Genomic DNA, 22,883 nt, shown 5'->3' on the forward strand with positions numbered 1-22,883 from the left:
CATGTCTGTACAGAATATAAATGCATAATTTGCTAATGTGCTATTTGCACCTAATCCTTATTATGCTGCATTTAGTATGCCTCAAATGCCATTTAGCATGTCTTACTGGAATAACATGTTTGCAAACAACATGCCTTTTCCTGTTAATCAAAATATGCATGATAATTCTGTTTTAATGACAGGTTTCATAGGTCCAACTCAGATGACTAAGGATGAATCTTATATCCCCAAGTTAAATGAGATCAAACCTAAGAAACAAAAGAAGAAAGCTAACAAGGCAGGACCCGAGGAACCTTGGTTACCAAAATCAACTTGATTTGGTTTTGATGTGCGCAGGGAAACAGAAAGAATCTGTGGTACTTGGATAGTGGTTGTTCAAGACACATGACTGGAGATTCTACCCTGCTCACAGATTTAAGGAGAGAGTTGGCCAAAGTATTACTTTTGGAGATGACAGCAAGGGTTATACTGTGGGATATGGCTTGATTTCAAAAGACAGTGTCATCATTTAGGAGGTTTCCTTAGTGGATGGTCTCAAGCACAATTTGTTGAGTATCAGCCAGCTTTGTGATAAAGGCAATTCAGTAACCTTCAATTCAGAAGCCTGTGTTGTGACAAACAAAAGGAGCAACAAAGTGGTTCTCACTGGAGTGAGAAAAGGAAATGTGTACCTAGCTGACTTCAATTCATCAAATGCAGAATTTGTCACTTGTCTTCTCAGTAAAGCAAGTCAAGATGAAAGTTGGCTATGGCACAAGAAGTTGTCCCATCTAAACTTCAAGACCATGAATGAGCTTGTCAAGAAAGAACTGGTTAGAGGTATTCCTCAAGTGGAGTTTACCAAGGATGGACTGTGTAATACCTTCCAGAAAGGAAAGCAGATTAAAGCATCATTCAGGAAGAAGCTTGATTCAATAATTAAAGAACCTCTACAACTGCTACACATGAATTTGTTTGGACCATTCAATGTGTTGTCCATCTCAAGGAAAAGATTTTTCCTTGTAATTGTAGATGATTTCTCAAATTTCTCTTGGACATATTTTCTAAAGTCTAAAGATCAGGCCAGTGAAATCATCATCAATCACATAAGGCAAGTCAACAATCATCCAGATTACAAAGTTAAAAGAATCAGGAGTGACAATGGAACTAAGTTCAAGAATTCTGTTATGAGAGCATCTTGTAAAGAGAATGGGATTATGCATGAGTTTTCAGCAGCAAGAACTCCATAACAAAATGGAGTAGTGAAAAGAAAGAACAGATCACTTATTGAAGCTGCAAGGACAATGCTTGAAGAATCAAAGTTACCAACATACTTCTGGGCTGAAGCTGTAAATACTGCATGCTACACTCAGAATATTTCTTTTGGTTAATCAAGCAAAGTGTATGACACCCTACCAATTGTTCAAGAACAAGAAACCAACTCTAAATTTTCTTCATGTCTTTGGCTGCAAATGTTGTATCTTGAGAAATCAAACTTGAGAAATCAAACGGATCAAAATGGGAAGTTTGATGCTAAAGCAGATGAAGGAATTTTTGTTGGATATGCTGTTAGTAAAGCATATAGAGTCTACAATCTAAGAAACAACATTGTTATGGAATCAATACATGTTGTGTTTGATGATAAGAAGATTGAAGGACTGTAAGCTGGAGATTATCATGAGAGCCTCAAATTTGATAATGTGGAGATGATTAGTGATGACAGTGACGATGAAAGTGATCAAGAAATAATATCAAAGGATAATGCAGAAAAATCTACTACCAATGAAGCACAAAATTCAACATCTGTCGAGTTGCAAAATGCTTCATCCGTCGGGAGACAGTCTGCTTTATCCGTCGGGAGATAATTATCTTCATTTGTCGGAACTCAAAATGCACCATCCGTCGGGTCATCAAAAGAAGCTGAAAGCCATAATAGATCACTTACAAAAAGTGCCCATTTCTCAAATCAAAGATCAATAAATTCAGGGGGAGTTTCTAATAATCAAAACGCAGTTACACATCAAGACAACAACGAGGCCTCTTCATCTAGAGCTAATCTACCTCAACAAGAAAAATGGACAAAAGATCACCCCTTTCAGCTCATCATTGGTGATGTATCTTCTAAAGTTCAAACAAGGAGAGAAACTCAAGAAGAATGTCTATATAGCAGCTTTCTATCCAAGGAAGAACCAAAGAAGGTAGATGAAGCTTTGTTGGATCCTGATTGGATTTTAGCTTTGCAGGAGGAGCTAAACCAATTTGAAAAGAATAAAGTATGGAAGCTGGTACCTAAGCTTAAAGGAAAGAATCCAATTGACACCAAATGGATATTCAGAAACAAGATGGATAAAATGGCATAGTGGTCAGGAACAAAGCTAGATTGGTTTCTAAGGACTATTGCCAATAAGAAGGAATAGATTTTGATGAAACTTTTGCTCATGTTGCAAGACTTGAAGCTATCAGAATTTTCTTAGCCTATGCAGCCCATGCTAATTTCAAGGTCTATCAAATGGATGTCAAGAGTGCTTTTCTAAATGGAGATTTGGAGGATGAAGTCTATATTAGTCAGCCTTCTGGTTTTGAAGATCCAAATTTCCCAAATCATGTCTACTACCTTTTAAAAGCACTCTATGGACTGAAGCAAGCACCTAGAGCCTGGTATGACACTTTATCAAAGTTCCTTTTGGAGAATCACTTCACAAGAGGTACTGTGGATAAAACTTTATTCTTTAGAAATGTTAATGGCTCTAGTATACTTGTTCAAATTTATATAGATGATATTATATTTGGCTCTATAGATGAAAAACTTTGCAAAAAGTTTGCCAAATTGATGCAAAGTAAGTATGAAATGAGTATGGTAGGAGAACTAACTTACTTTCTTGGTTTACAAGTTAAGCAAGTTAGTGATGGAATATTCATTAGTCAAACTAAATATATTCATGATCTTTTAAAGAAGTTCGATCTAATGGATTGCACATCTGTAAAAATTCCATGGCCACTGCAACTAAACTTGAATTAAACACTACTGAAAAGTCTGTGGATATTTCAAGCTATAGGGGCATGGTTGGTTCACTTTTGTACTTAACAGCTAGTAGGCCAGATATAATATTTGCTACTTGTCTTTGTGATAGATTTCAGGCTGATCCTAGAGAATCTCACCTAGTAGGTATTAAGAGAATTTTCAGATATCTCAAGGAAACACTAAAACTTGGCATTTGGTACCCTAGAGATTCTGGTTTTGATCTAACTGGTTATTCAGATGCAGATTATGCAGGGTGTAAAATAGATAGAAAAAGTACAACATGAACCTGTCAATTTCTAGGAAACAAGCTTGTGTCCTGGTTCAGTAAAAAGCAAAATTTAGTTTCTACTTCTACAGCTGAAGCTGAATATATTGCTGCTGGTAGTTGCTGTACACAGATTTTGTGGATAAAAAACCAATTATTGGACTACGGTCTACAAGTGGATAGGATTCCTATTTTCTGTTATAACACCAGAGTAATTGCCATCACTGAAAATCCAGTACAACATTCAAGAACAAAACACATAGACATCAAGTACCACTTTATAAGAGAACATGTGATGAATGGTACTGTGGAACTGCATTTTGTTCCAATTAAAAAATAGCTTGCAGATATATTTACCAAGCCAATGGATGAATCCACCTTCTCAAGGTTGGTAAGTGAGTTATGTATGCTTAATTACTCTTGAATCATTTCAGATATTTTGCAAGTTGTTATGTAGCCAGAAATTTGATTGATTTTTCTATTTTGGATGAAATTTTGGCTAAGTCAAAATTTATATCCCGGCGGATGATCATTATCCATCGAGTTTGATCATTTGTCGAAATACAATTTGTCAATAAAATCAATTATTTTTCTAGAATATTTCATAACTCGACGGATAACTGATTTATCCTCATCCGTCGAATTGTCTCAATCCTAGCCGTTAATTTCCTGAACATTATCCATCGAGTATACTTACAGCTTGTAAGCATGACACGACGGATAAGCAACGGAATTTTTACAGTTTATTTTTTTAAACGGCTGTTTTGGGCAATTTATATTAGTTACTTTATTATTTTTGACAGATATTTTTCTGAGATAGTATAAAAGCAAATTTAATTTTATTTATTTCTTTTATCATTCTCAAGATTCAATTGCTATAATTTCTTTCTTCTCAAAAGCAAACTCTCTCTCTCTCTGCAAATTCCAAACCTCTAACAATGGCACCTGTAGTGAAAATCATGTCTCAAACCGGTTATATCTATGAGAAAAACATCTTCTCAGCTTTGGTGAACAAGGAGATTCAACAGTCTGGTGACTATCACAAAATGATGGATTTTGTGAAGAACTGCAAACTTAACTATGCCATGATGGAATCACCTACCATTTACTGTGAGGTTGTTGAAGAGATATGGACAACTGCAGTGTACAACTCGATAGACAAGACCATCACATTCACTCTGAAAGGTAAGTAGTTTTGCATAAATAGTGATATTGTTAAAGCATGCTTCAAGATCTCTGATAATACTGTAACTGCTCCACACACAGGCACTGACATTGTTAATATGCTTAATTCCATGGGCTATGCACTCACTACTTCTAAATTAAGTGAAATTAGGAGGTTAGGTCTTAGGAAGGAATGGAGTTACATGTGTGATGTAGTGACTAAGGTATTTTCTGGTAAAGTTAGTAACTTTGACTCTATAAACATTTATATGCTTAACATGCTTTACATGCTAGTTATTGATAAGTACTTTAATTTCAGTGCCTTGGTTTTGTTTGAGTTAGGCTTTAAGTTAGGAGAGATCAATAAGAGAGGTAGAAGTCTCTATTATGCTAGATTTTTCATGATGCTTGCTAACCATCTTGTTGAGGAAATTGTAATTGAGAACCCAACCAACAAGCTGAATTGTTGGGTTCAAAAAAGAAGGATAATTGCATATTTAAACAAAGCAAACCATCACAAGGAGTTCCCTTATTCTACTTTCCAGTAATGGAGGGACCTCAGATAAGTGAGATAATTTCTTCTGTCTCCACTCTTCCAACCTCACAAATTTCTTTGCTTTCTAGTGTAGCTATAGTATCTGTGTCAATGACCCAACAGTTGCCTACCCAAGCTACCAAACCAAAAAAAGTTCCTAAATCCAAATCTAAGAAAGCCCCCTCTGATTTCTTGTAAAAAAAGAGCTCAGTTGTAAAATCCACCAAACTTAATGAATGGAGTGTGAAGGTGGGCAAGAAAGGTGAGGGACAGGGTGAAAATCAAAGAAGCCCTAAGGATAAGGCTGGTGAGAAGAGTGTACCCAAACCTAGCCACACCACAGTTTCCCAACAAATCGTGGTTGTTAATAAGGATATTAGCTCATTACTGGTTTCATCCTCCCAAAAGGATGTTACAATTGAAACAAGCTCCCAACCAGGAGCACAGGCCAAGAGGGGTAGGGACACTAGCTCAGCACAAACTTATACCAGAAAGAAAATATTAAAAACCCTTGGGGATGCGCAGGGCTCACACACTGTGCAAACTGGTGCAAAAGACCCAGTCACTGCACCTTCTCAAAGTCAGGTTGATGTGGCTCCAATAAATGTGGAGTCACAGCCAAAATCTCTAATAATTGAAGCACCTGAAACACCAAATTCTCCCACATACATTGGATATTGATATGATTCATACATCTCAACCAAATTCTCCATTTTTAACTCTCTTGGAGAAGCCAAAAATCCATGCAAGTGAGCATCATCTTCTAGATGATTTGTTGGCTCACTTGCCATTTCTTTCTGAGACTGTTGAGACATCTGTACCAAAATTTTCATCAATCTGCACAGAGTCTACAATACTCTCCACTCCAAACTCAATTATTTCTTCTATCCCGATGGATATCTTTCATCCGTCGAGTAGTGATTGTACCCCGACGGATAAGCTTAACAGCAGTCATCCGTCGGATAGTCAAACTGCTAACCCGATGGATATTCCTCATCCGTCGGGTGTCTCTGCACAGCTTCAAATTTCATCAATTATTACAAGTGTAGAAAAATTAGTAGTAGTGCAATCACTCCTAGGACTGAGGGAATGGAGTGATTTGAGTGAGAGTCTGGGTGGCTCCCAGGAAAAAGGAGAGAAAAAGAGTGAACCAATGCAGTCCATTTCTTCAGGACTGGCAAAAATGAGTAAGAGGAGCCCCACCTTAGATGGTGAAGGTGAGGGTGTGAGGGTGGGGAGCCAAGGTGAGACCTTGATGCAAGAAAAAAGAGATAATGAGAGAAATGCAGGTACAGAAGATATAAGGGTGGATGTCATTGCAAGTGATTTAATGAATGTCCAGGATGCAGACAGGGAGACTATTTCAGTAAAGTCAAGCTATTATAGATTCTACCTCCTTGGATGCTGAGACATTTACTCACCCTGTTCCAGCATATCAACTTCTAGTTGGACAGGGCAATGACAATGCATAAAGGATGCTCAATTTGGTGCACACCACACAGTCTATGCAAAGAGCAAAGGATGCAATCACAGTTCTGCCCTCTACAGCTGGTGATATTGACTATGAGACTGGTGGTTCAGAAGATTTCTTTGGTGGTGAGGATGCAGAAAGTGAAGAAGAGCCATTGGACATAGGGGGAGAAGTAGGCCCTAGTTCCAGATCAGGCATGCCATCATGGTCATTCTCCAGGAAATGTGATGAACACCATTTCAAGACCACACTTATCCAACTTATCAGTCAAACATAGTCTGCTCTCCAATCATCCAAAAATGCTAGCACCAAGCAGCTTCTACAAGCACACCTTGCTTCTCTTCAATTGCAACAAATCCAAGGTTTTCAACATACTCAGGATGTCACCACTATTAAAGGTGAAATTGATCAAATGAAAAGGGACATTTCTGATAGATTAGATTCCAAACTTCCAGAAGCTACAATGCTTGACATCAAGAAACAACTCAGTAAGAACTCCGATCTTACCACCAAGGTGAATTCCTTGGACCAAAGGATGACAGCAATGGAAGCCTCTCTAACAGCAATTCATCTACACCAGGCATAATAAACAGACTTGCTTCAAGGCTAGTGGTTGCACAAACCTCTTCTTCTACTCAACTTGCTGATAAAAAAAGGGGGAGAAAGAAACCTCTTCTAAGGGGGAAAGCTCAATTGTCTTATTCAGTCAAGGGGAGTCAAGAAGTGAGGGGGAGCAAAAAGTGCTCAATATTCAAGTAAGTAAAGCAATTGTGCCAACAATTGTTTTCACATAGCCACCTGCCAAAGATAGCATAGATCTAATCAAAGAAGCAGCAACCAACTTGAGAGCAGCTGAAAAGAAGCAATTGAGTCCAATCAATTGGAAGAAAATTGATGAGAACATCCAGAAGATATTTGGCCCAACACAGAAGCCAGACAAAGTTTTCAATCATCACTCTAAAGTCATGAAAATCTCTGTGAATGATATAAGTATGAACTATCTGGAAAGGGGTCAAACTTCCTGTGTCAAATTTCCAAAGAAAAATCTCATCATGAAGGCCAAATGGAACTATCCTAAGTTTTCAGACAAGAATCCTATGGATACAGTGTTTGAGACACCAAAGCCAGATGAAAAGAAACTGTTGTCAAGATCTATTGTATTCTACAAGGATCCAGCTGATTCAGCATTGAAAAGAAGAATTGCCAAAATTTACAGAAATGGTAAGGAGATTTGTGTGGTGGTTGGACACCTACTATTTGTGGAAGCTAAGAAGGAATAGAAAGAAAGAATCAGGCTAGAGAAGAAGCAAGCTGTTTTGGATGCTAAGAAGAAAAAGCAAAAGAAACAACAAGCTGCTATCTTGGCCAAGCTTCAAGCTGTAAAAACCACAACAAAGCTTCCTGTACAACCAACTGTAATTACTGAACCTAAGGATCTGAAAATGCAAGAAGAATCACGGTAGAAAAGAAGATTTAGATATAAACTTCATTCAAAGAGGAAAGTGAACTTTAATAATGAGGAATTGGAAGATCAGTTTCCCAAAAAGTCTACAACTACAACTCATACATCAAAACTCTCAGTGGTATTTGAAGAATTCAAAGTGGTTGATCCAACAAGAAACATTCATGGTGAACCAATTATTCCTAAGGATGAACCAGTAGACTGGGATAGTTTACCAATTCCTGAGCTAAATTTGCCCATCTTCAAAACAAAGAAGACAAAGACTAGAGCCAGCAAGAAAGTGAAGCCTGTATCTCTCAAATCCAAAGCTCTAACCAAATCCCAACCCACAGTCAACAAGAGAGATTTCATGTACATTTGTGATATCAAGGAATTTTCAGACTTATCTCTACTTGAATGAATTGGAAGAAGTAAGAGGAATTGATGCTTACAGACATTTTCCTTAAAGACTGCTATTTAAATACAAGGGAGGGAAAGAGATGACATGGCCTCTTCACAGGATTTTCCAAGAAAGCTAATATGTTCTGATTAAAGTCTACTCATCCTTCAAGAAGAACTTTGGATACAATGTGACTGCAAGAAGAACAGTTCTAAAGAGGATTGAGGAACTAAGGAGTATTAGACCCAAAGATGCACTTCTAAAAACTCTATCTATTCCTTTTACAGGAAAGAGAGTGCATCTAAGGCCCTACTGGCTGATGGAGTTCATGGATGACAAAGGTGTCATAAGATTCTTTAGATTGGAGGACCAATTGAGTATCTCTAGCAATGAGACTCTTTCGGAAATGCAGGAAATGCTAAATCTCTCAGAAGCTGATGAATTAGAATTCCACAGACAACTTCAGAATCAAATTGAAGAAAACAACAGAAGGCTTGGGAGGAAATCCAGACAATCATGGAAATAGATCTATCTGCTTAGACTAGAGGAGCATCTTTATAACAATTGTGAGCAATTTCTTTGCGTACTTTGTATTGTTCAACTTTCAGCATTTTGTAGCACTTATTAGTTTTATCTACAATTTTTTAATCTGTATTTTCTTTTTGGGTGTTTTGTTATCATCAAGTTTCTCTTAATTTATGGCTACAATTCCAGTAGACATAAATTGGGGGAGATTGTTAGGAATATGTTGTGTACTTGATAATAAGCTAAACAAAATACCTTAGTAGATTTAACTTAGTGAATTTTGTAGCACCTGAAGGATGATCAGTTATAGTCCCGACGGATGATTCAATATAGTCCCGACGGATGACTAATTGATATCCACCGGGTGAGTAGCTTATATAACAATAAGTCAGGTAGCATATTTCTGCAAACAACTTTGTATAGATTCTGTAGTAGCTTATGAATTATGTAGACTGCTAGTAGATGTGCAGAATAGGTTGATTAAATATAAATATAAGATGTCTTGTAATTTTGCATAAATGAAATGGAGTCAAGTGATAAATGGCTACTCGAGGGATGATCAGCAAAGCTACCCGACGGATGATCAAAAAGCTACCCGACAGATAACAAGCATGTATCTGACGAATGATCAATTCAAATATCTGTTGACAGTGACAACACAGTCACATGCGTCAAATGTTTGAAAAAAGAATATGGCAGCCTGTTTAGCAGGGTTTTGAGAACAAAGAAGCATTGCCATTTCCATGCAAGTTATGAAGATTTTCAAAGATGCTAGAATAGAGTGGTGAAGCAGCATGGAGTTAGACTTGATAAGTTTTGTTTTATTATCTTGTCTTATTCTATGTAAACTTGGTGATATATAAACCAAGTGTAGCAAGTAGAACAATGACAACAGACTAAGCAAAACATATTTTTAGCAGAGAAACATTTATAAGCTATATTCTGTAGCATTTCTCTGCAAGTTTAGTTGTTCACTTGTAAAGCAGGTGTGAACTATTCAAGCTTCACAGGGTTCTCTTGATATATATATATATATATATATATATGGTGGATACATTCAAATCCACCAGAAAGTTTTAAAGACCTGAGTTTTTATTACTTTATATTTGATTAACTTAACTCTGTATTCCGCACTTTGCAAATCAAACAGTTAGATATAATTTGAGTTAGAACCATTTTTCATAAATCTCAAAAAGTAGCCAGAATTACATTCAACCCCCTTCTGTAATTCTTGTTATATTGTTAGGGAATAACACTTATCATCAAGTATACAACATATTCTTAACAACTTCTATACTATTTTCTCCTCTCACAAGGACTTTGATTGTGAAAATTTAGTTTTCTTAGTTCAGCAAAATTTCACAATTTTCATTGACACTTCTAGTGTAGCAGTATTGGTATGTGTACAAAATAAGTAAATAATCAGTTTACAAAAAAAAGTAAATAATCAACAAAAGTTACTCACAAGTCTCTATTGAATTTGATGCAAGGGACCTGAATCTGAGATTTACAAGACATCAAAATGACACATTAACATAGAAATATGATCCACAAGATGAAAGACGTTGATGGAAAACTATACCTTTTAAACATAAATGATTCCACCATTGTAGATACCAATTCGTTCCCAAGCAGGTCCATATCTAAGGAAAAATTATATACATAACCTATTATTGATTTTAAGATATATGAGCATCTCTTTGAGTACCGGAAACATAAAGTGCATTTGTGTCCCATATAACATAAAGTCTTCTTTGTTTTTTGTTAACTCTCATATGTTCATCAATCCAAACTATTAGGCATAGATCTTAACAGGTTTTGATTACAAGAAATCAAAGAATCGATGTGTAAAATGGTTATAGTACGTTTAAGGAAAATAAAATTTAACGATGTCGTATCTGAGACGTGGTATTTACTAGTAACATTAATCTGCATGTCTCATTTTGTTCCGGTATCAGGTGTGTAATTTAAAATTGAACAAAAATATAGAGAAATTAGTGCTTTTGGCAGAAGTTGTCCTGTGTATCTCACAGTCACAAAGTACACGAACAACAAATAAAAAGGTCAATACATTAATATTAGTTTGATATTTAATTTGAAATCTATTTAAACATGCAACTGCCCCCATACCATCAATATTTAAATATTCCTAGACTAGACTGAAAAGCAAATGTCAATTAATATACCAAGTCATCATTTGTGATCATCTTTACAAGAAATTGGATAGATAAAGTTTCCTTGCTTGTTTAATTTATTACCAAAAGATCCTCAAAATAACAAATGAAATTAATGCACAATATTAGTTAAACCTTCAGCAATTAAGACAAATAATATACTTTAAAGCCTTCCTGAAGCAAACCTACGGGTCGTTATCGACATGTAAACTAACTAAATAAAATTTCAATATATGGTGATAGTAATATATTTATATGCTATGAATAATGTAGACCAGATAAATCTTGACTGGAGCCTCCTTATTGTGCAAGTTGAATTAAGAATAGTCTTATCTTAGTTCCCAAAACTACTAAATTAAGCAGTCATTTTATCCATTTAAAACCCCACGATATTATCTGGTTCTAACAATGTAAATGGTTAGAGATACTGCATTTCTATTGGATAACGGATGAAAATTCAGTATCACATTTCATCTACAAAATTAACCCCATTATATTGAAAAATGAAATTATTTTGCAAAATATTGACTTTCAATACAACTCCCTCCCAATTCAACAAGTCAGCTATAAGTCAACCACATAAAAATTTGAACCATGCCAACACAGTAGTCAGTTCTATAAAATCAACAAAACTAAATGTGATAGACTGGTTTGAACTCACTTTAATTTGTAATATATCTAAATTCCTATTTAAACACGAAACAAATAGAAATGTAAATAATAAGTACATATAACTTATAGTTCAGATAAACAAGGCATCAATTAAGAGAAGATTTCATGATTTAGGAATTTTTGAATCTCACGAAGAGCCAAGGTACTAGCCCTAAATATATCCGCTGTCTCTTTCACTGTCATTGTTGCACCTGCCTCCACTCGTCAAGTATTATCTAAATCAGTTCCATATTATACCATTTATAAAAACTAAAACTGTGCCTTAAATAATACAAACATTATAATAATAAACTTACTTTTGACGAATGGGGTACTTGTTGATGTCAGACTTTTTGTGAAAATACAAAGAAAAAAATAGTAAGGAACAATCGTTATAAATTTAGTGAATAAAACACAAAGATAGTCGCGGAGAGAGAGAGAGAGGGAGAGAGAGAGAGAGAGAGAGAGAGAGAGAGAGAGAGAGAGAGAGAGAGAGAGAGAGAGAGAGAGAGAGAGAGAGAGAGAGAGAGAGAGAGAGAGAGAGAGAGAGAGAGAGATGGAGAGAGAGATGGAAATACCTGGAACCAAACTAAGATGAAGAGCGGAGATGGAGATGTGATAAAAATACCTGATATGTTTATAACCAAACCCATCACAAGAATTTAATTAGTTTAGTAAGTACAAACTACTTACTAATTGCAAGAAGATAAAGCTAAAAGTCGGAGAGAATAACACGATTTAAGCTTTGGTTTCTCCTAATTAACAAAAATCGACCAATTCCCACACCAACAAAAATTAGGGTTATATGTAATTGAAAACTAAGTTTTTGATATTAATTCCACATAAATACTAGGGTTTTAAGTCTGAGAAAATGCGTGTGTATTCTGAAAGAGCATAGAGAAAGAAGAAAGAGTGGGCAAAATATTGGGGTGAGTAAAATTGGCCGGGGTGATTGAGAGATTATGAGGAAGAGTGTAATATTCGGGATATATCGTGTAATTATTTTTGCTGATAAATAATTATTATGTATGTTCAGTATCTATTCTGGGAATTATTTGTTAAGTGTTATATGTGTTTGGATGTTTAAAAATAATATTAATTGAGTATTTTAATTTTTATATGTCCAAAATAAAATATAAATAATTGTCATATCTCCCTATTTATTTTTATGTTAATTTATGATTTTATAGGAAATATATGGATTTTATAAAATCTTTTTCCAAGTATTTAAAAACTATTTTATACAATCGGGAACCAACCGACGTCATCCATTTTTACATTTTTATAATCCGAAACTCTTCCAAGAACTCCTTCCTAACCTAATTGCAATATTCCGAGCATTTTCCATGTTTCGACTTTTTTGATCCGGCGTATGGTTTGTCCTGTGCGGGTCCCGGCAACATTTTCGATATATTATTCGTTTTGGTAAATCAATAAAACTCGTATTTTTGATAAACGGGATCTTTTTATTAAACTATCACAATTATCACCTCGTAATACGTGTAACCAGGTGCTGAGACCAAGACCGCAGTATAAATTGTACTGGTTTGGATAATTATCCCGAAAACCGGTACCGTTTGGATAAGTTTTTATTAATAAACGTACCATTTTGTATCCGGAATGATCCAACAGGATACTAATTTTCCGTAATTATAAATAGCCTTTATCGTATTTTATTTCGTACCGAAAATCATTTGCAGATAGTAATTATATAATTTTCCCGAGAAAATTCATATATTCATAAACATTTCTGAGAATCAAACAGCAGTTTGAAGGTGTTAGTGATCTCTGTTTTCAAAGCTTGAGTAACCAAAACGAAGGTCTCAGAGTGTTCTATCAGTTTCTTCAAGTTTCAGAACTGCGAAATCAAGGTTTATTTTCTATATTTTTATTTATTTTCAAATTATTTTGATTAAAAATATGAATTTTTGTTCGGATGATTGTTTGAATGATTTGATGATTGCATGTTGTAGAGCTTGTTTTTCTGATGATTTTGATATATTATATGACTGATTTGGAGTTCAATAACATGTTCAAAATAGAGTTTGATTTTCGAATTTTGAAATTAGGGTTTATAATTCGTTTGAATGTTCTTAATTGAATTTGGGGGTTTCTTATTTCGGGATAACAAGATGTTCTAGAGGGGTGGGTTGTGTTCCTTATGAAATTTGCAATCGAATCGTATAAGTCTTGCTAATCGACGAGGTCTGTAGAGGAGGGAGTTGTGATTTTAAAGTTACGTCGAGTTCGCCGAAAATCGGCGAACTTCCCAACCATTTTCCGGCCAACTCAGGGATTGTTAGTATGAATTGATGGCATGGTTGTGTTCCTGGTGTTGTGTAGATGTGATCTCGAGGTGGTGGTGGCCTGAGCATCCCTGGATCGATTTCTCCGGCGAAACAGGGTGTTTTCCGGCGACCCCCCTGTCAAATTACAGTTTAGTACCTGGACCTTTGGGGACGATACAGTTTGGTCCCTGAAGTTTCCAGATTTTGCAAGAATAGGATTCCTGTTTTAAAAATGTTTAAAAATCATATTCTCCATTTATTTTAATTATAAAAATTCATTTTTAATTTCTGAAAATTCCAAATATTATTATTTTAATTCCAAAAATTATTTTAATTTGAAAATAAATCTGAATTAATTAGTTAATTAATTTTAGTTAATAATTAATTGATTAATAAAATTCGAGCTTTAAAATATTATTTTAAATTTTTTCCAAGGCTCAATAATTATTATAAAATTGTTTTGAAGCCAGATTTGACCAACTGAACCCTGTTTGTTACTTTAAAACTGATCCAACGACCCGTTTTAATTCCGAAAAATGTTTTAAAAATCATTTTAAATACTCGAAAGCCTATTTATGACCCGAGACTCCTTTATAAATGATATATCATTGATTGTTTGACGTGTTATGTGCTATATGTGACTTGTTGGTTGAGTGTCGGTCTATATGTTCGGTGTTTACTTGTTTATAGCGTAACTTTCAATCCGTTAATCGGATTTGGGTAAAACGAAGGGTAGATAGAAGTGTATGTCGAATAGAATGTATGAGTTGAGTATTGATAGATACTTATGTTATGTGAGCAGAAGAGGCAAGGCTTAGGAAAGGGAAGCAGATTGTCGAGGAGTAGACGATTGTAATTGGAAGTTAGTGTAGTATAGCAAGCTAGTACCAGGCAAGTGTTCTGAACTTTCTCGAGATATATTGTAGTTGATTGATAGTCCTGTTTTATATTGCAAGTGCTTTGAAGCACTGAACCCTAAACCCTGATTCCAGTTATTGATCTTGAGTCGTAAACCTTATTCTTTCTAAACCATTGATTGTTGTATACCCAAATACAAACCACAAATATACGATACTACTCCACAAATACATACAAACTAAATACCAAACACTGAACCGAATTACTTACATATTCTAACCATTGTACCTTATGCTTTGAAAGACCAAATCCTTGAAACCTTGAAATGTTGATTCCTTTGTAATCCAATTCTTCTATTACCTAACAGCCAAGCTTTGAAATTGCCATATTGATCCTTTGTGAAGGTTGAAACCATTTCATTATCGAACATCCAATGTTATTTATGATTCTGTTTATTGCTTTACATTGTTTATTCTGTTATTATGTTAGAATTGGACTGTTTTATAAAATTGTGGACCAGATTCGTGGTCAGACCATATAAATGGTCAAGTTAGGCCAATGTGTGCCTTGGATCCAGTAGTTAGAGCAGTGATGTGTGCTTTGCTCGAGGTTAGTGCGTGACTGATCAGCAGCCTAACCTTGGTTTTTAAAATAAAAATATAATATCCAATTCTAAATCATAATCCATTGTTCACTTGATATCATAACCCTTTTCGCTTGATGATCATTATTCTCAGTTTTGTCATTGTGACTTGCTGAGCTAGTTAGCTCATTTGTGCGATGTTGTTTATGTTCTTTTCCGGTTAAGAAGGAACCGGTTGGTAGCGAGGATTCCCAGTCCAGCACTAGAGCTAGGGGTTCAGGTTGATCGAGTTAAGCTAGTAGGCATCTTTTGAGATAATTTAAGTTTGTAAAAGTTTGTAATAATGCTTAATACTCAGTTCTGAGTTTGAATAGTTGGGATTTGGACGTTTGTAATATAAAGTGTGTGTGTGGCTTGTGTGCATACTTTAAACTGTTGCGGTCCGTGGTAGTTGGTAAGTAGAGTCACTGCATATTATTATTATTATCTTTATTATTGTTATAAGCAGGTTATAAATAAGGTGTGTGTGTGTGGACCCCAAACTTCTGACCCGGGTTTGGAGGGCGCCACAAAGAGACTTGAGAAAAGGGGGTAAATACTGGAGCAAAATTTTGTGGGGAAACAAATTTTACTAAAGCGGGAAAAATACCGCCCAAAAGTTCAGCTACTAAAACTTGTATAATTTTTATTTTTTCTATTAGATTTTTTCATTTTAACTAAAAAATAGTATTTAATAAACAAAAAATAAAAAAATTTCTTTTGTATTTTGTTACAATAAATTTAAAATTTTGTATTACATTATTTTTATATAAAATATTAAAGTCATGAAAAATCCAGAATATAATCTAAATTCTAAATTTATGATAACTTATTCACTTCAATATAAATATAAAAAAACATTAACTAATTTAACAGCAGATACATGTGTTACATGTTATGCAACATCATCGCTCCATTGCAACACTACTGTTACGGCTATTGTAATACTAATTGAGTAGTGTTACAATAGAACATAAATTTCTTAGCTACTGCAGTAAAATACTTGTAACGCTTTTTAAAAAGCATTACAATAGGCCACTTATGGCATAGTGTAGTGATGAGTGAACTCATAGATTATATGAGCATAACATGGTTACTGATTAGTAAAGGACAGATTGTCTGTCGATTGACATGCAGATAAACGAGAGTTGATTTATGTGGTAGATGGTTGAAGATCGGATAGTTGATCAATTGAGGTAAGTATTTTTCCCCTATTCCATGTTCAGAATAGGTAAATATTTTAGATATTTCTATAATAAATCTCGATGATTCCAGTATTTATTATTCATGTTCTTTCACTATCATTTATTAATATCTTGAGCAAATACCTATTGTTCTGGGTTATTTGCTTACCCTGAAATATGATATATTAATCAAAATGATTTACTATCAAAAACTCCATTTCTTTTGGTGGGTTTTAAAGTGAACTAGGTTATATCCTATTTTATTCAAAACCTTGTTTTGCCAGCATAAGAGGATTATGGTGTGGGTTCATGATTCAAACATACCGATAGTTTTGTATGCATATTCTATGGACCGGATGGTTATAAAAAGGGTCAAGGATGGACTGGACCTTATAATTTATTTGGCCAAAGTGTGCCTGGGTACCCTTCATGATGGTGGGTCTATGCGAATGGGCATAGATCCGTACTGTGTCCCGACTGATCAGCGGGGTATAATATATATGTTGGTTCTAGTATCTAGTCTAATTTATTGTTGGTCGTCATTAACAGAATTCTTTCTTTAAAAGTTTCATAGTTACGAAACCAAACAAATAATTGATTCATGAGATGAATCAGTGAATTGTTAGTTGTTCAGCTCCAGAAAAACCACATTTATTATCGACGACCTATGAGAGCTGATGTTTTATTCGCTCAGTTTATTTAAATGAGCAAAGACTTTTATAAAGTTATTCAAAAATTATTTCCAATGGTTTCTTTTTTATATTGATACCTAGAAACCAAATTATGATACTTGTGGGGAATTCTTGGCTTACTTTTGCTTTGTTATCTTTTTATCCTTTCAGAGATACCCGAGGACAACTGTAGTTAGCTCACAGTAGTCAGTGGGAAGTTAATAAAGTTAATGAAGGTAATGAGGGACAATTGTAGATTCTGTGAAAACTGTAGAAACTGTAAAAAGGTAATGAAGTTAGAATTAGTTGTGAAAAATGTTTAGATGTTTTAGATTCTTATTTCATACCATAAACTGCAATCGATCCATAGTTGAGGAGTTATTTATAAATTTATATTAATGTACAGGTTTATATGGTTTAAATTTTTCTGGTGACACCCAATCCTGACCTCGGATTTGGGGGCTATCACAGTAAAAAGCATATGTGATATGCTTGGAGTATAATGACACACTCTTATACCATGAACCTTGTTCTTAGCTTCATAATCTAGGATTAAAGCTGATATACCTTCCGCATAAATGATAAAAAAATATGGTGATAGAGGATCCCCTTGATGGATGCCTCTACTATGGGGAATCTTGTTGGACCACATTTGCTTTGGGCCGAGCTCGCATAAATTTGTTATTGGATAATTCCAAAAGACCTCATACTAATGGAGTTATCTGGCTACTTATATGCTAGCAATATGCCCTCCCCATAAATAATATGGGGCAACTCCTAGCAATCTCCCCTTCACTCATAGGGCTCGACACTTTTCTAATCTACCTCCTTCAGTGTGATCTGGCTCCCCCTTGACTCATACTGGAATTCATCACGATCTCTGCATCTCCCTTGGCCCATATTGAAAGGTCCACTTGCCTTTTCCTTAGGCCCATACAGGATAGCTCATTTGCCTCTTTCTAGGTCCATTAGGGGAGCCCATCAAGATTGTTAAGGGCCATTATAATATTAGCCCTTATACCATTTATTGGTCCGGAGCGAGCCATAACTTCACATTAGTATGATATTATCCGCTTTGGGATGAGCCTGTATGGAGTTGTTATTGGGCATATCCCAAAAGGCCTAATACTAATGGAGTTTTTTGGCTGCTTATATACTAGTAATCTACCTATTCCACAAACGATATGGGACAACTCCTAACAAATCGGACCAACCTCATGTCGATTGTGAATTATATGGTACGAAATGGTTGAGGTGTTAGGGATTCGATCAATAAAACGTAAAGGAAAAAAAAACTTTGAATCCCTACAACAGGATCTATATATAACGACTGGATAATTATGGAGAATAGATGTTTACCTTAATAAAGCTTTCCTTCTGAATGTAATGAACATTCTGATCTTAATGAACCAACACAGTAGCCCTCCTTTCGAAGATCTGCTCTCCAAGGTATCCACACGAACGTCCGATCGTCCAACGATCACCGGAGCCGGTACTAGCTAATTTGGTTGCCTCTTTTTCCCCCACCCCTCTCTCTCTCGCTTCTCTAAGATGTAGAGTTGCTAGGGTTTTTTCTCTAAAAAATGTGATTAAACTTCTAACCCTAAAAAATATACATATTAATGTATATATAGGGGAAAGAGGATTTGGGCCAACCCTAATCTTAATGGGCTTCTAAAAGGACCCATTCTAATTTTAGGTTTTATATTTTTATTAAATTCGAATTCTAATATATATACAATTAATCAAGTCTCACTTAATTAATTTAATAATTAAATTCAAATCAATAATAATAAAATATTTAAATTCATAATTTAAATAACACTTCGTTTTAACGTTCTTTGTGTGTGACCCTTTAGGTTATTATTACATTGGCAATAATTTATTTTCTAAAAATAAAATTATAAACAATGAGTGGCATCTGGTAATACATCATTGCTCCCCAAGTAATAATAATAATTAATGATTCAATTAAACCTTTCGTGAATAATGTACAATATAATATAATCCATTTAGCCTTATATTATAGATCAAACTCGAGGCATGCATTGTGTCATCCTCTGTTAATGTTTAATCCTTCTTTCCTTGATCATTGAGTAAACTATTAAGCAAATCAGTATTTGAGCACAGCCATGCATTTTATAGTCTTACTCAATCAAGAGGCCAATAATATCACTCCTTTAATATAGGAGGGCTAAATCCCATCTAGATCATTCATATTTCTCATACAATTCATAATATACCAATGTCTACTTTTATTATTACCCGCTCAAGGATAACTTTCAATAGTATCAAAGTATATTAATACTCGTATAGAAATATAATGATTTCAGGTCAAAGGACCAATACATCATTATCACTGTGAGATTAACTTATGATACTTTAAACATGTAGTATCTCACAACGGGTCAAACACCATGTATTTAATACATATGCATGTGTTTTGACTTTAGTATCACCATACCTATGATCAATGAGATGTGATCATCAGTCAACAAACACACTAGTCTCAACGTATTTATTATCGTCCCTTAACAATAATACTTGACTAGGGACCTTTAGAAATATCAATACTATTCTCATAATCTCATTTCTAAGTCATGTACTTAGAGATATAGATTTACATATCATATTCCAAGGACATTTATTAATCTAACATTTTATCGCAGAAAATAAAGATATAATAAATTACTAAAGAATAATTCATGGAATCATAATTAATAATCCAAATGTTTCATAACATAAACATAATAGTGTTGTGGGCACAAACACTAACATGAGACACATTAGAGAATCAGGTGAACCCACCACTCATCAAATCCAATTTTAATCATCATAGCACAAAAGAAATTCCATTTAATTATATCATATGCCTTACTCATATCGAACTTGAAGGCCATATATCATTCCTTGCCTCTTTTTTTCCATTTTAGGTAATGTATCACTTCGTAAGATATCATTATGTTATTTGAAATGAGCCAACATAGGATGGATGCACTTTGATTCTCAGACACCACCATATGTAACACACCCTTCATTCGGTTAGCAATTACCTTAGTGACAAGAATATAATATAACGAGGAAATTTGCATTAATGTTTCTACCGAATTAACCAGAAACCATCCTTTTATTATCAACACATCGAACTCCAACATTATAGTCAGCATGGATAGAGGATTATAACTGTAAATATCTACCATCCACATATGGACTTTCTAGATTAATAGAGTCTCTAAAAGTGATAAAATTCCTTCCTATATCCTCATTATCCTCTATGGCTTGGCATAAAAAATAAATGCATGTATTTCCACATCTATAGGGTTTGTGTATGTACAAGGCCCAGGAAATAAACTTACGGATCCCGCTTTATTCAATAAAAAACCCATTTGTTGTAGACGAGAAGCACCCATTAGGATCTTGTTACCATGACCCGTCAATAAACCCACCTGAGTTTCATTCTCCCACAATTTTTTAATCATATGATTAAACCCCATCTTCAAGTGACTTGTATAATCATATTGGAGGCTAACGACCTAAACTTTTTGTAATATGGCCATTTTCCAAACTCGAAACCCAAGTCCCTGACTTGATCAGTGTGAAAATTATTGTAACATCTACCTTTATTCCTTTAAAATCACACTCAATTTTTATTTTCCACAACATTCAAATTGTTGCCTATGCTTGTTAGGCAATTTTTCCCAGTGAAAGTCTTAAGAGCTAGAACTATATTTTTTGAAATTGGCTGGTGTATTTTTAACCAATGTATGAATATTTGTCATTTTTCTTTAGCAACTGAACATTAGCATGATATGTGGTTTTGATCCTCTGTTCCATTATGTCACCATTCGCAAATATTATCTACGTTGAGCCTAGATATCATCTTTAACAAGTGAACACTCTCACGTTATGTGAACTTTTAAATGGTGATTGGTACTTTTTTATTGTCAACCTCCAACATCGCAGGTTCCTTCTTCAAAATATATTTTGATTTGCATCTATGTAGAAAATTTTAATATCATCTCCTTCACTGTAATGTCCTTTTCTTTGAGTAAAACATATAGCCAACTAAATATCGCTGAAAGTGATCTAGACATTTGTCTCACCAGAAATTCACATGATTTCCTTCTTTCAAAACCCAAGAATATTCTTCATCTTTAAAATTTTTTAGTTGGATATTTCTACACACTTTCTTTTTGATAACGTTAAATTTTCCATTAAATAAGCAAAGCATCATATAGATATTCTCCAACACATACTGTGGAGGAGATATAAAATCAATAAAGCTACTAGCCTTACAATGGACACTTGCTAAGAAGTGAGCCACTTTGTTGGCTTGATTTTAACATACTGAATAGTTACATCTGGTCGATTACTCGATATTATTCGACAATCTTGGAATATGTTTCCCACTTTAAACAGGTTTTTCGTTCCTCTGTTTATGGCTTGCACTGCAATCATAGAATCACACTCCAACTCGACATTCTTGATTCCCAACTCTGTTATCCAACGCAATGCTTGTAACATTCCTTGTGGTTCTGCCTCCAACACGGTGACTTCACCATAAAGCCTAGTTATTCTAGCTTTGCAGAACTCTCCTCTCCCATTACGCAACACCATCCTCACAGAGAAGCTATCCATCCCCGGTATCACAGAGGCATCCACATTTATCTTTATTGCACCAGGTTTTGGAGGTATCCATTGTGCTATCTCCTGGATTGTCCTTGGTCCTCTCATCCCACCACTTGTTTGATTAGTTTTTTGAAATTTTCTCCATTGCTCCACCTGTTGGACACCCAACCTAACTGTTAGGAATATGTTATGAACTTGATGATAAGTTAAACAAAACACCTTAGTAGATTTAACTTAGTGAAACTTGTAGCTCTCAACGGATGATCTAATATAGTCCCGACGGATAAACCTTTATAGTCCCGAAGGATGACAATTTGACATTCATCGAGAGTGTAGCTTATATAACAATAAGATTGTAGCACATTTCTGCAAGCAATAATGTGTAGATTCTGTAGGAGTATATGAGTCATGTTGACTACTAGTGGATATGCAGATTAGGGTGACTAATTGTAAATATAAGATGTCTTGTAATTCTGTATAAATGAAATGGAGTCAAGTGACAGAAAAGACTCCCGACGGATGGTTCACAAAGGCTCCCAACGGATGATCAACAAAAGCTCACAACGGATGATCAACAATGTCTCGACGGATGATCTAATTCAAATACTTGTTAACAGTGACAATATAGTCACATGCGTTGGATGTTTGCAAATGGAATGTGGCAGCCTAATTGCAGGTGTTAGAGAACAAAGAAGCATTACCATTTCCATGCAATTGTGAAGTTATTCAAAGATGTTGGAATAGAGTAGTGAAGCAGCATGGAGTTAAACTAGAGATGTTTTGTTTTATTATCTTGTCTTATTGTTATGTAAACTTGGTGATATATAAACCAAGTGAAACAAGTAGAACAATTAACTAAGCAAGCTCATTTTCAGAGAAATATATCAAGTTGTATTCTGTAAGCATTTCTCTATAGTTTTGTTTGTTCAAACATATAAAGCAGCTGTGAGCTATTCAAAGCCACACAGGGTTCTCGATAGATATATATATCTCTCTGGTGGATA

The 22,883-nt window shown here is 34.8% G+C and overlaps 1 protein-coding gene across 1 annotated transcript; it reads right to left on the reverse strand.

Annotated features, from left to right (window-relative positions):
• Window positions 1-21,558: 21,558 nt before the first annotated feature.
• On the reverse strand, window positions 21,559-21,984 carry LOC141695888 (uncharacterized). The gene has a single exon (XM_074500097.1). The coding sequence runs from the start codon at window positions 21,982-21,984 to the stop codon at window positions 21,559-21,561; it is 426 nt and encodes a 141-aa protein (XP_074356198.1).
• Window positions 21,985-22,883: the final 899 nt, after the last annotated feature.

This window comes from Apium graveolens, chromosome 11 (assembly GCF_009905375.1).
Source record: "Apium graveolens cultivar Ventura chromosome 11, ASM990537v1, whole genome shotgun sequence".
In the NCBI taxonomy this organism is placed as follows: Eukaryota; Viridiplantae; Streptophyta; class Magnoliopsida; order Apiales; family Apiaceae; genus Apium; species Apium graveolens.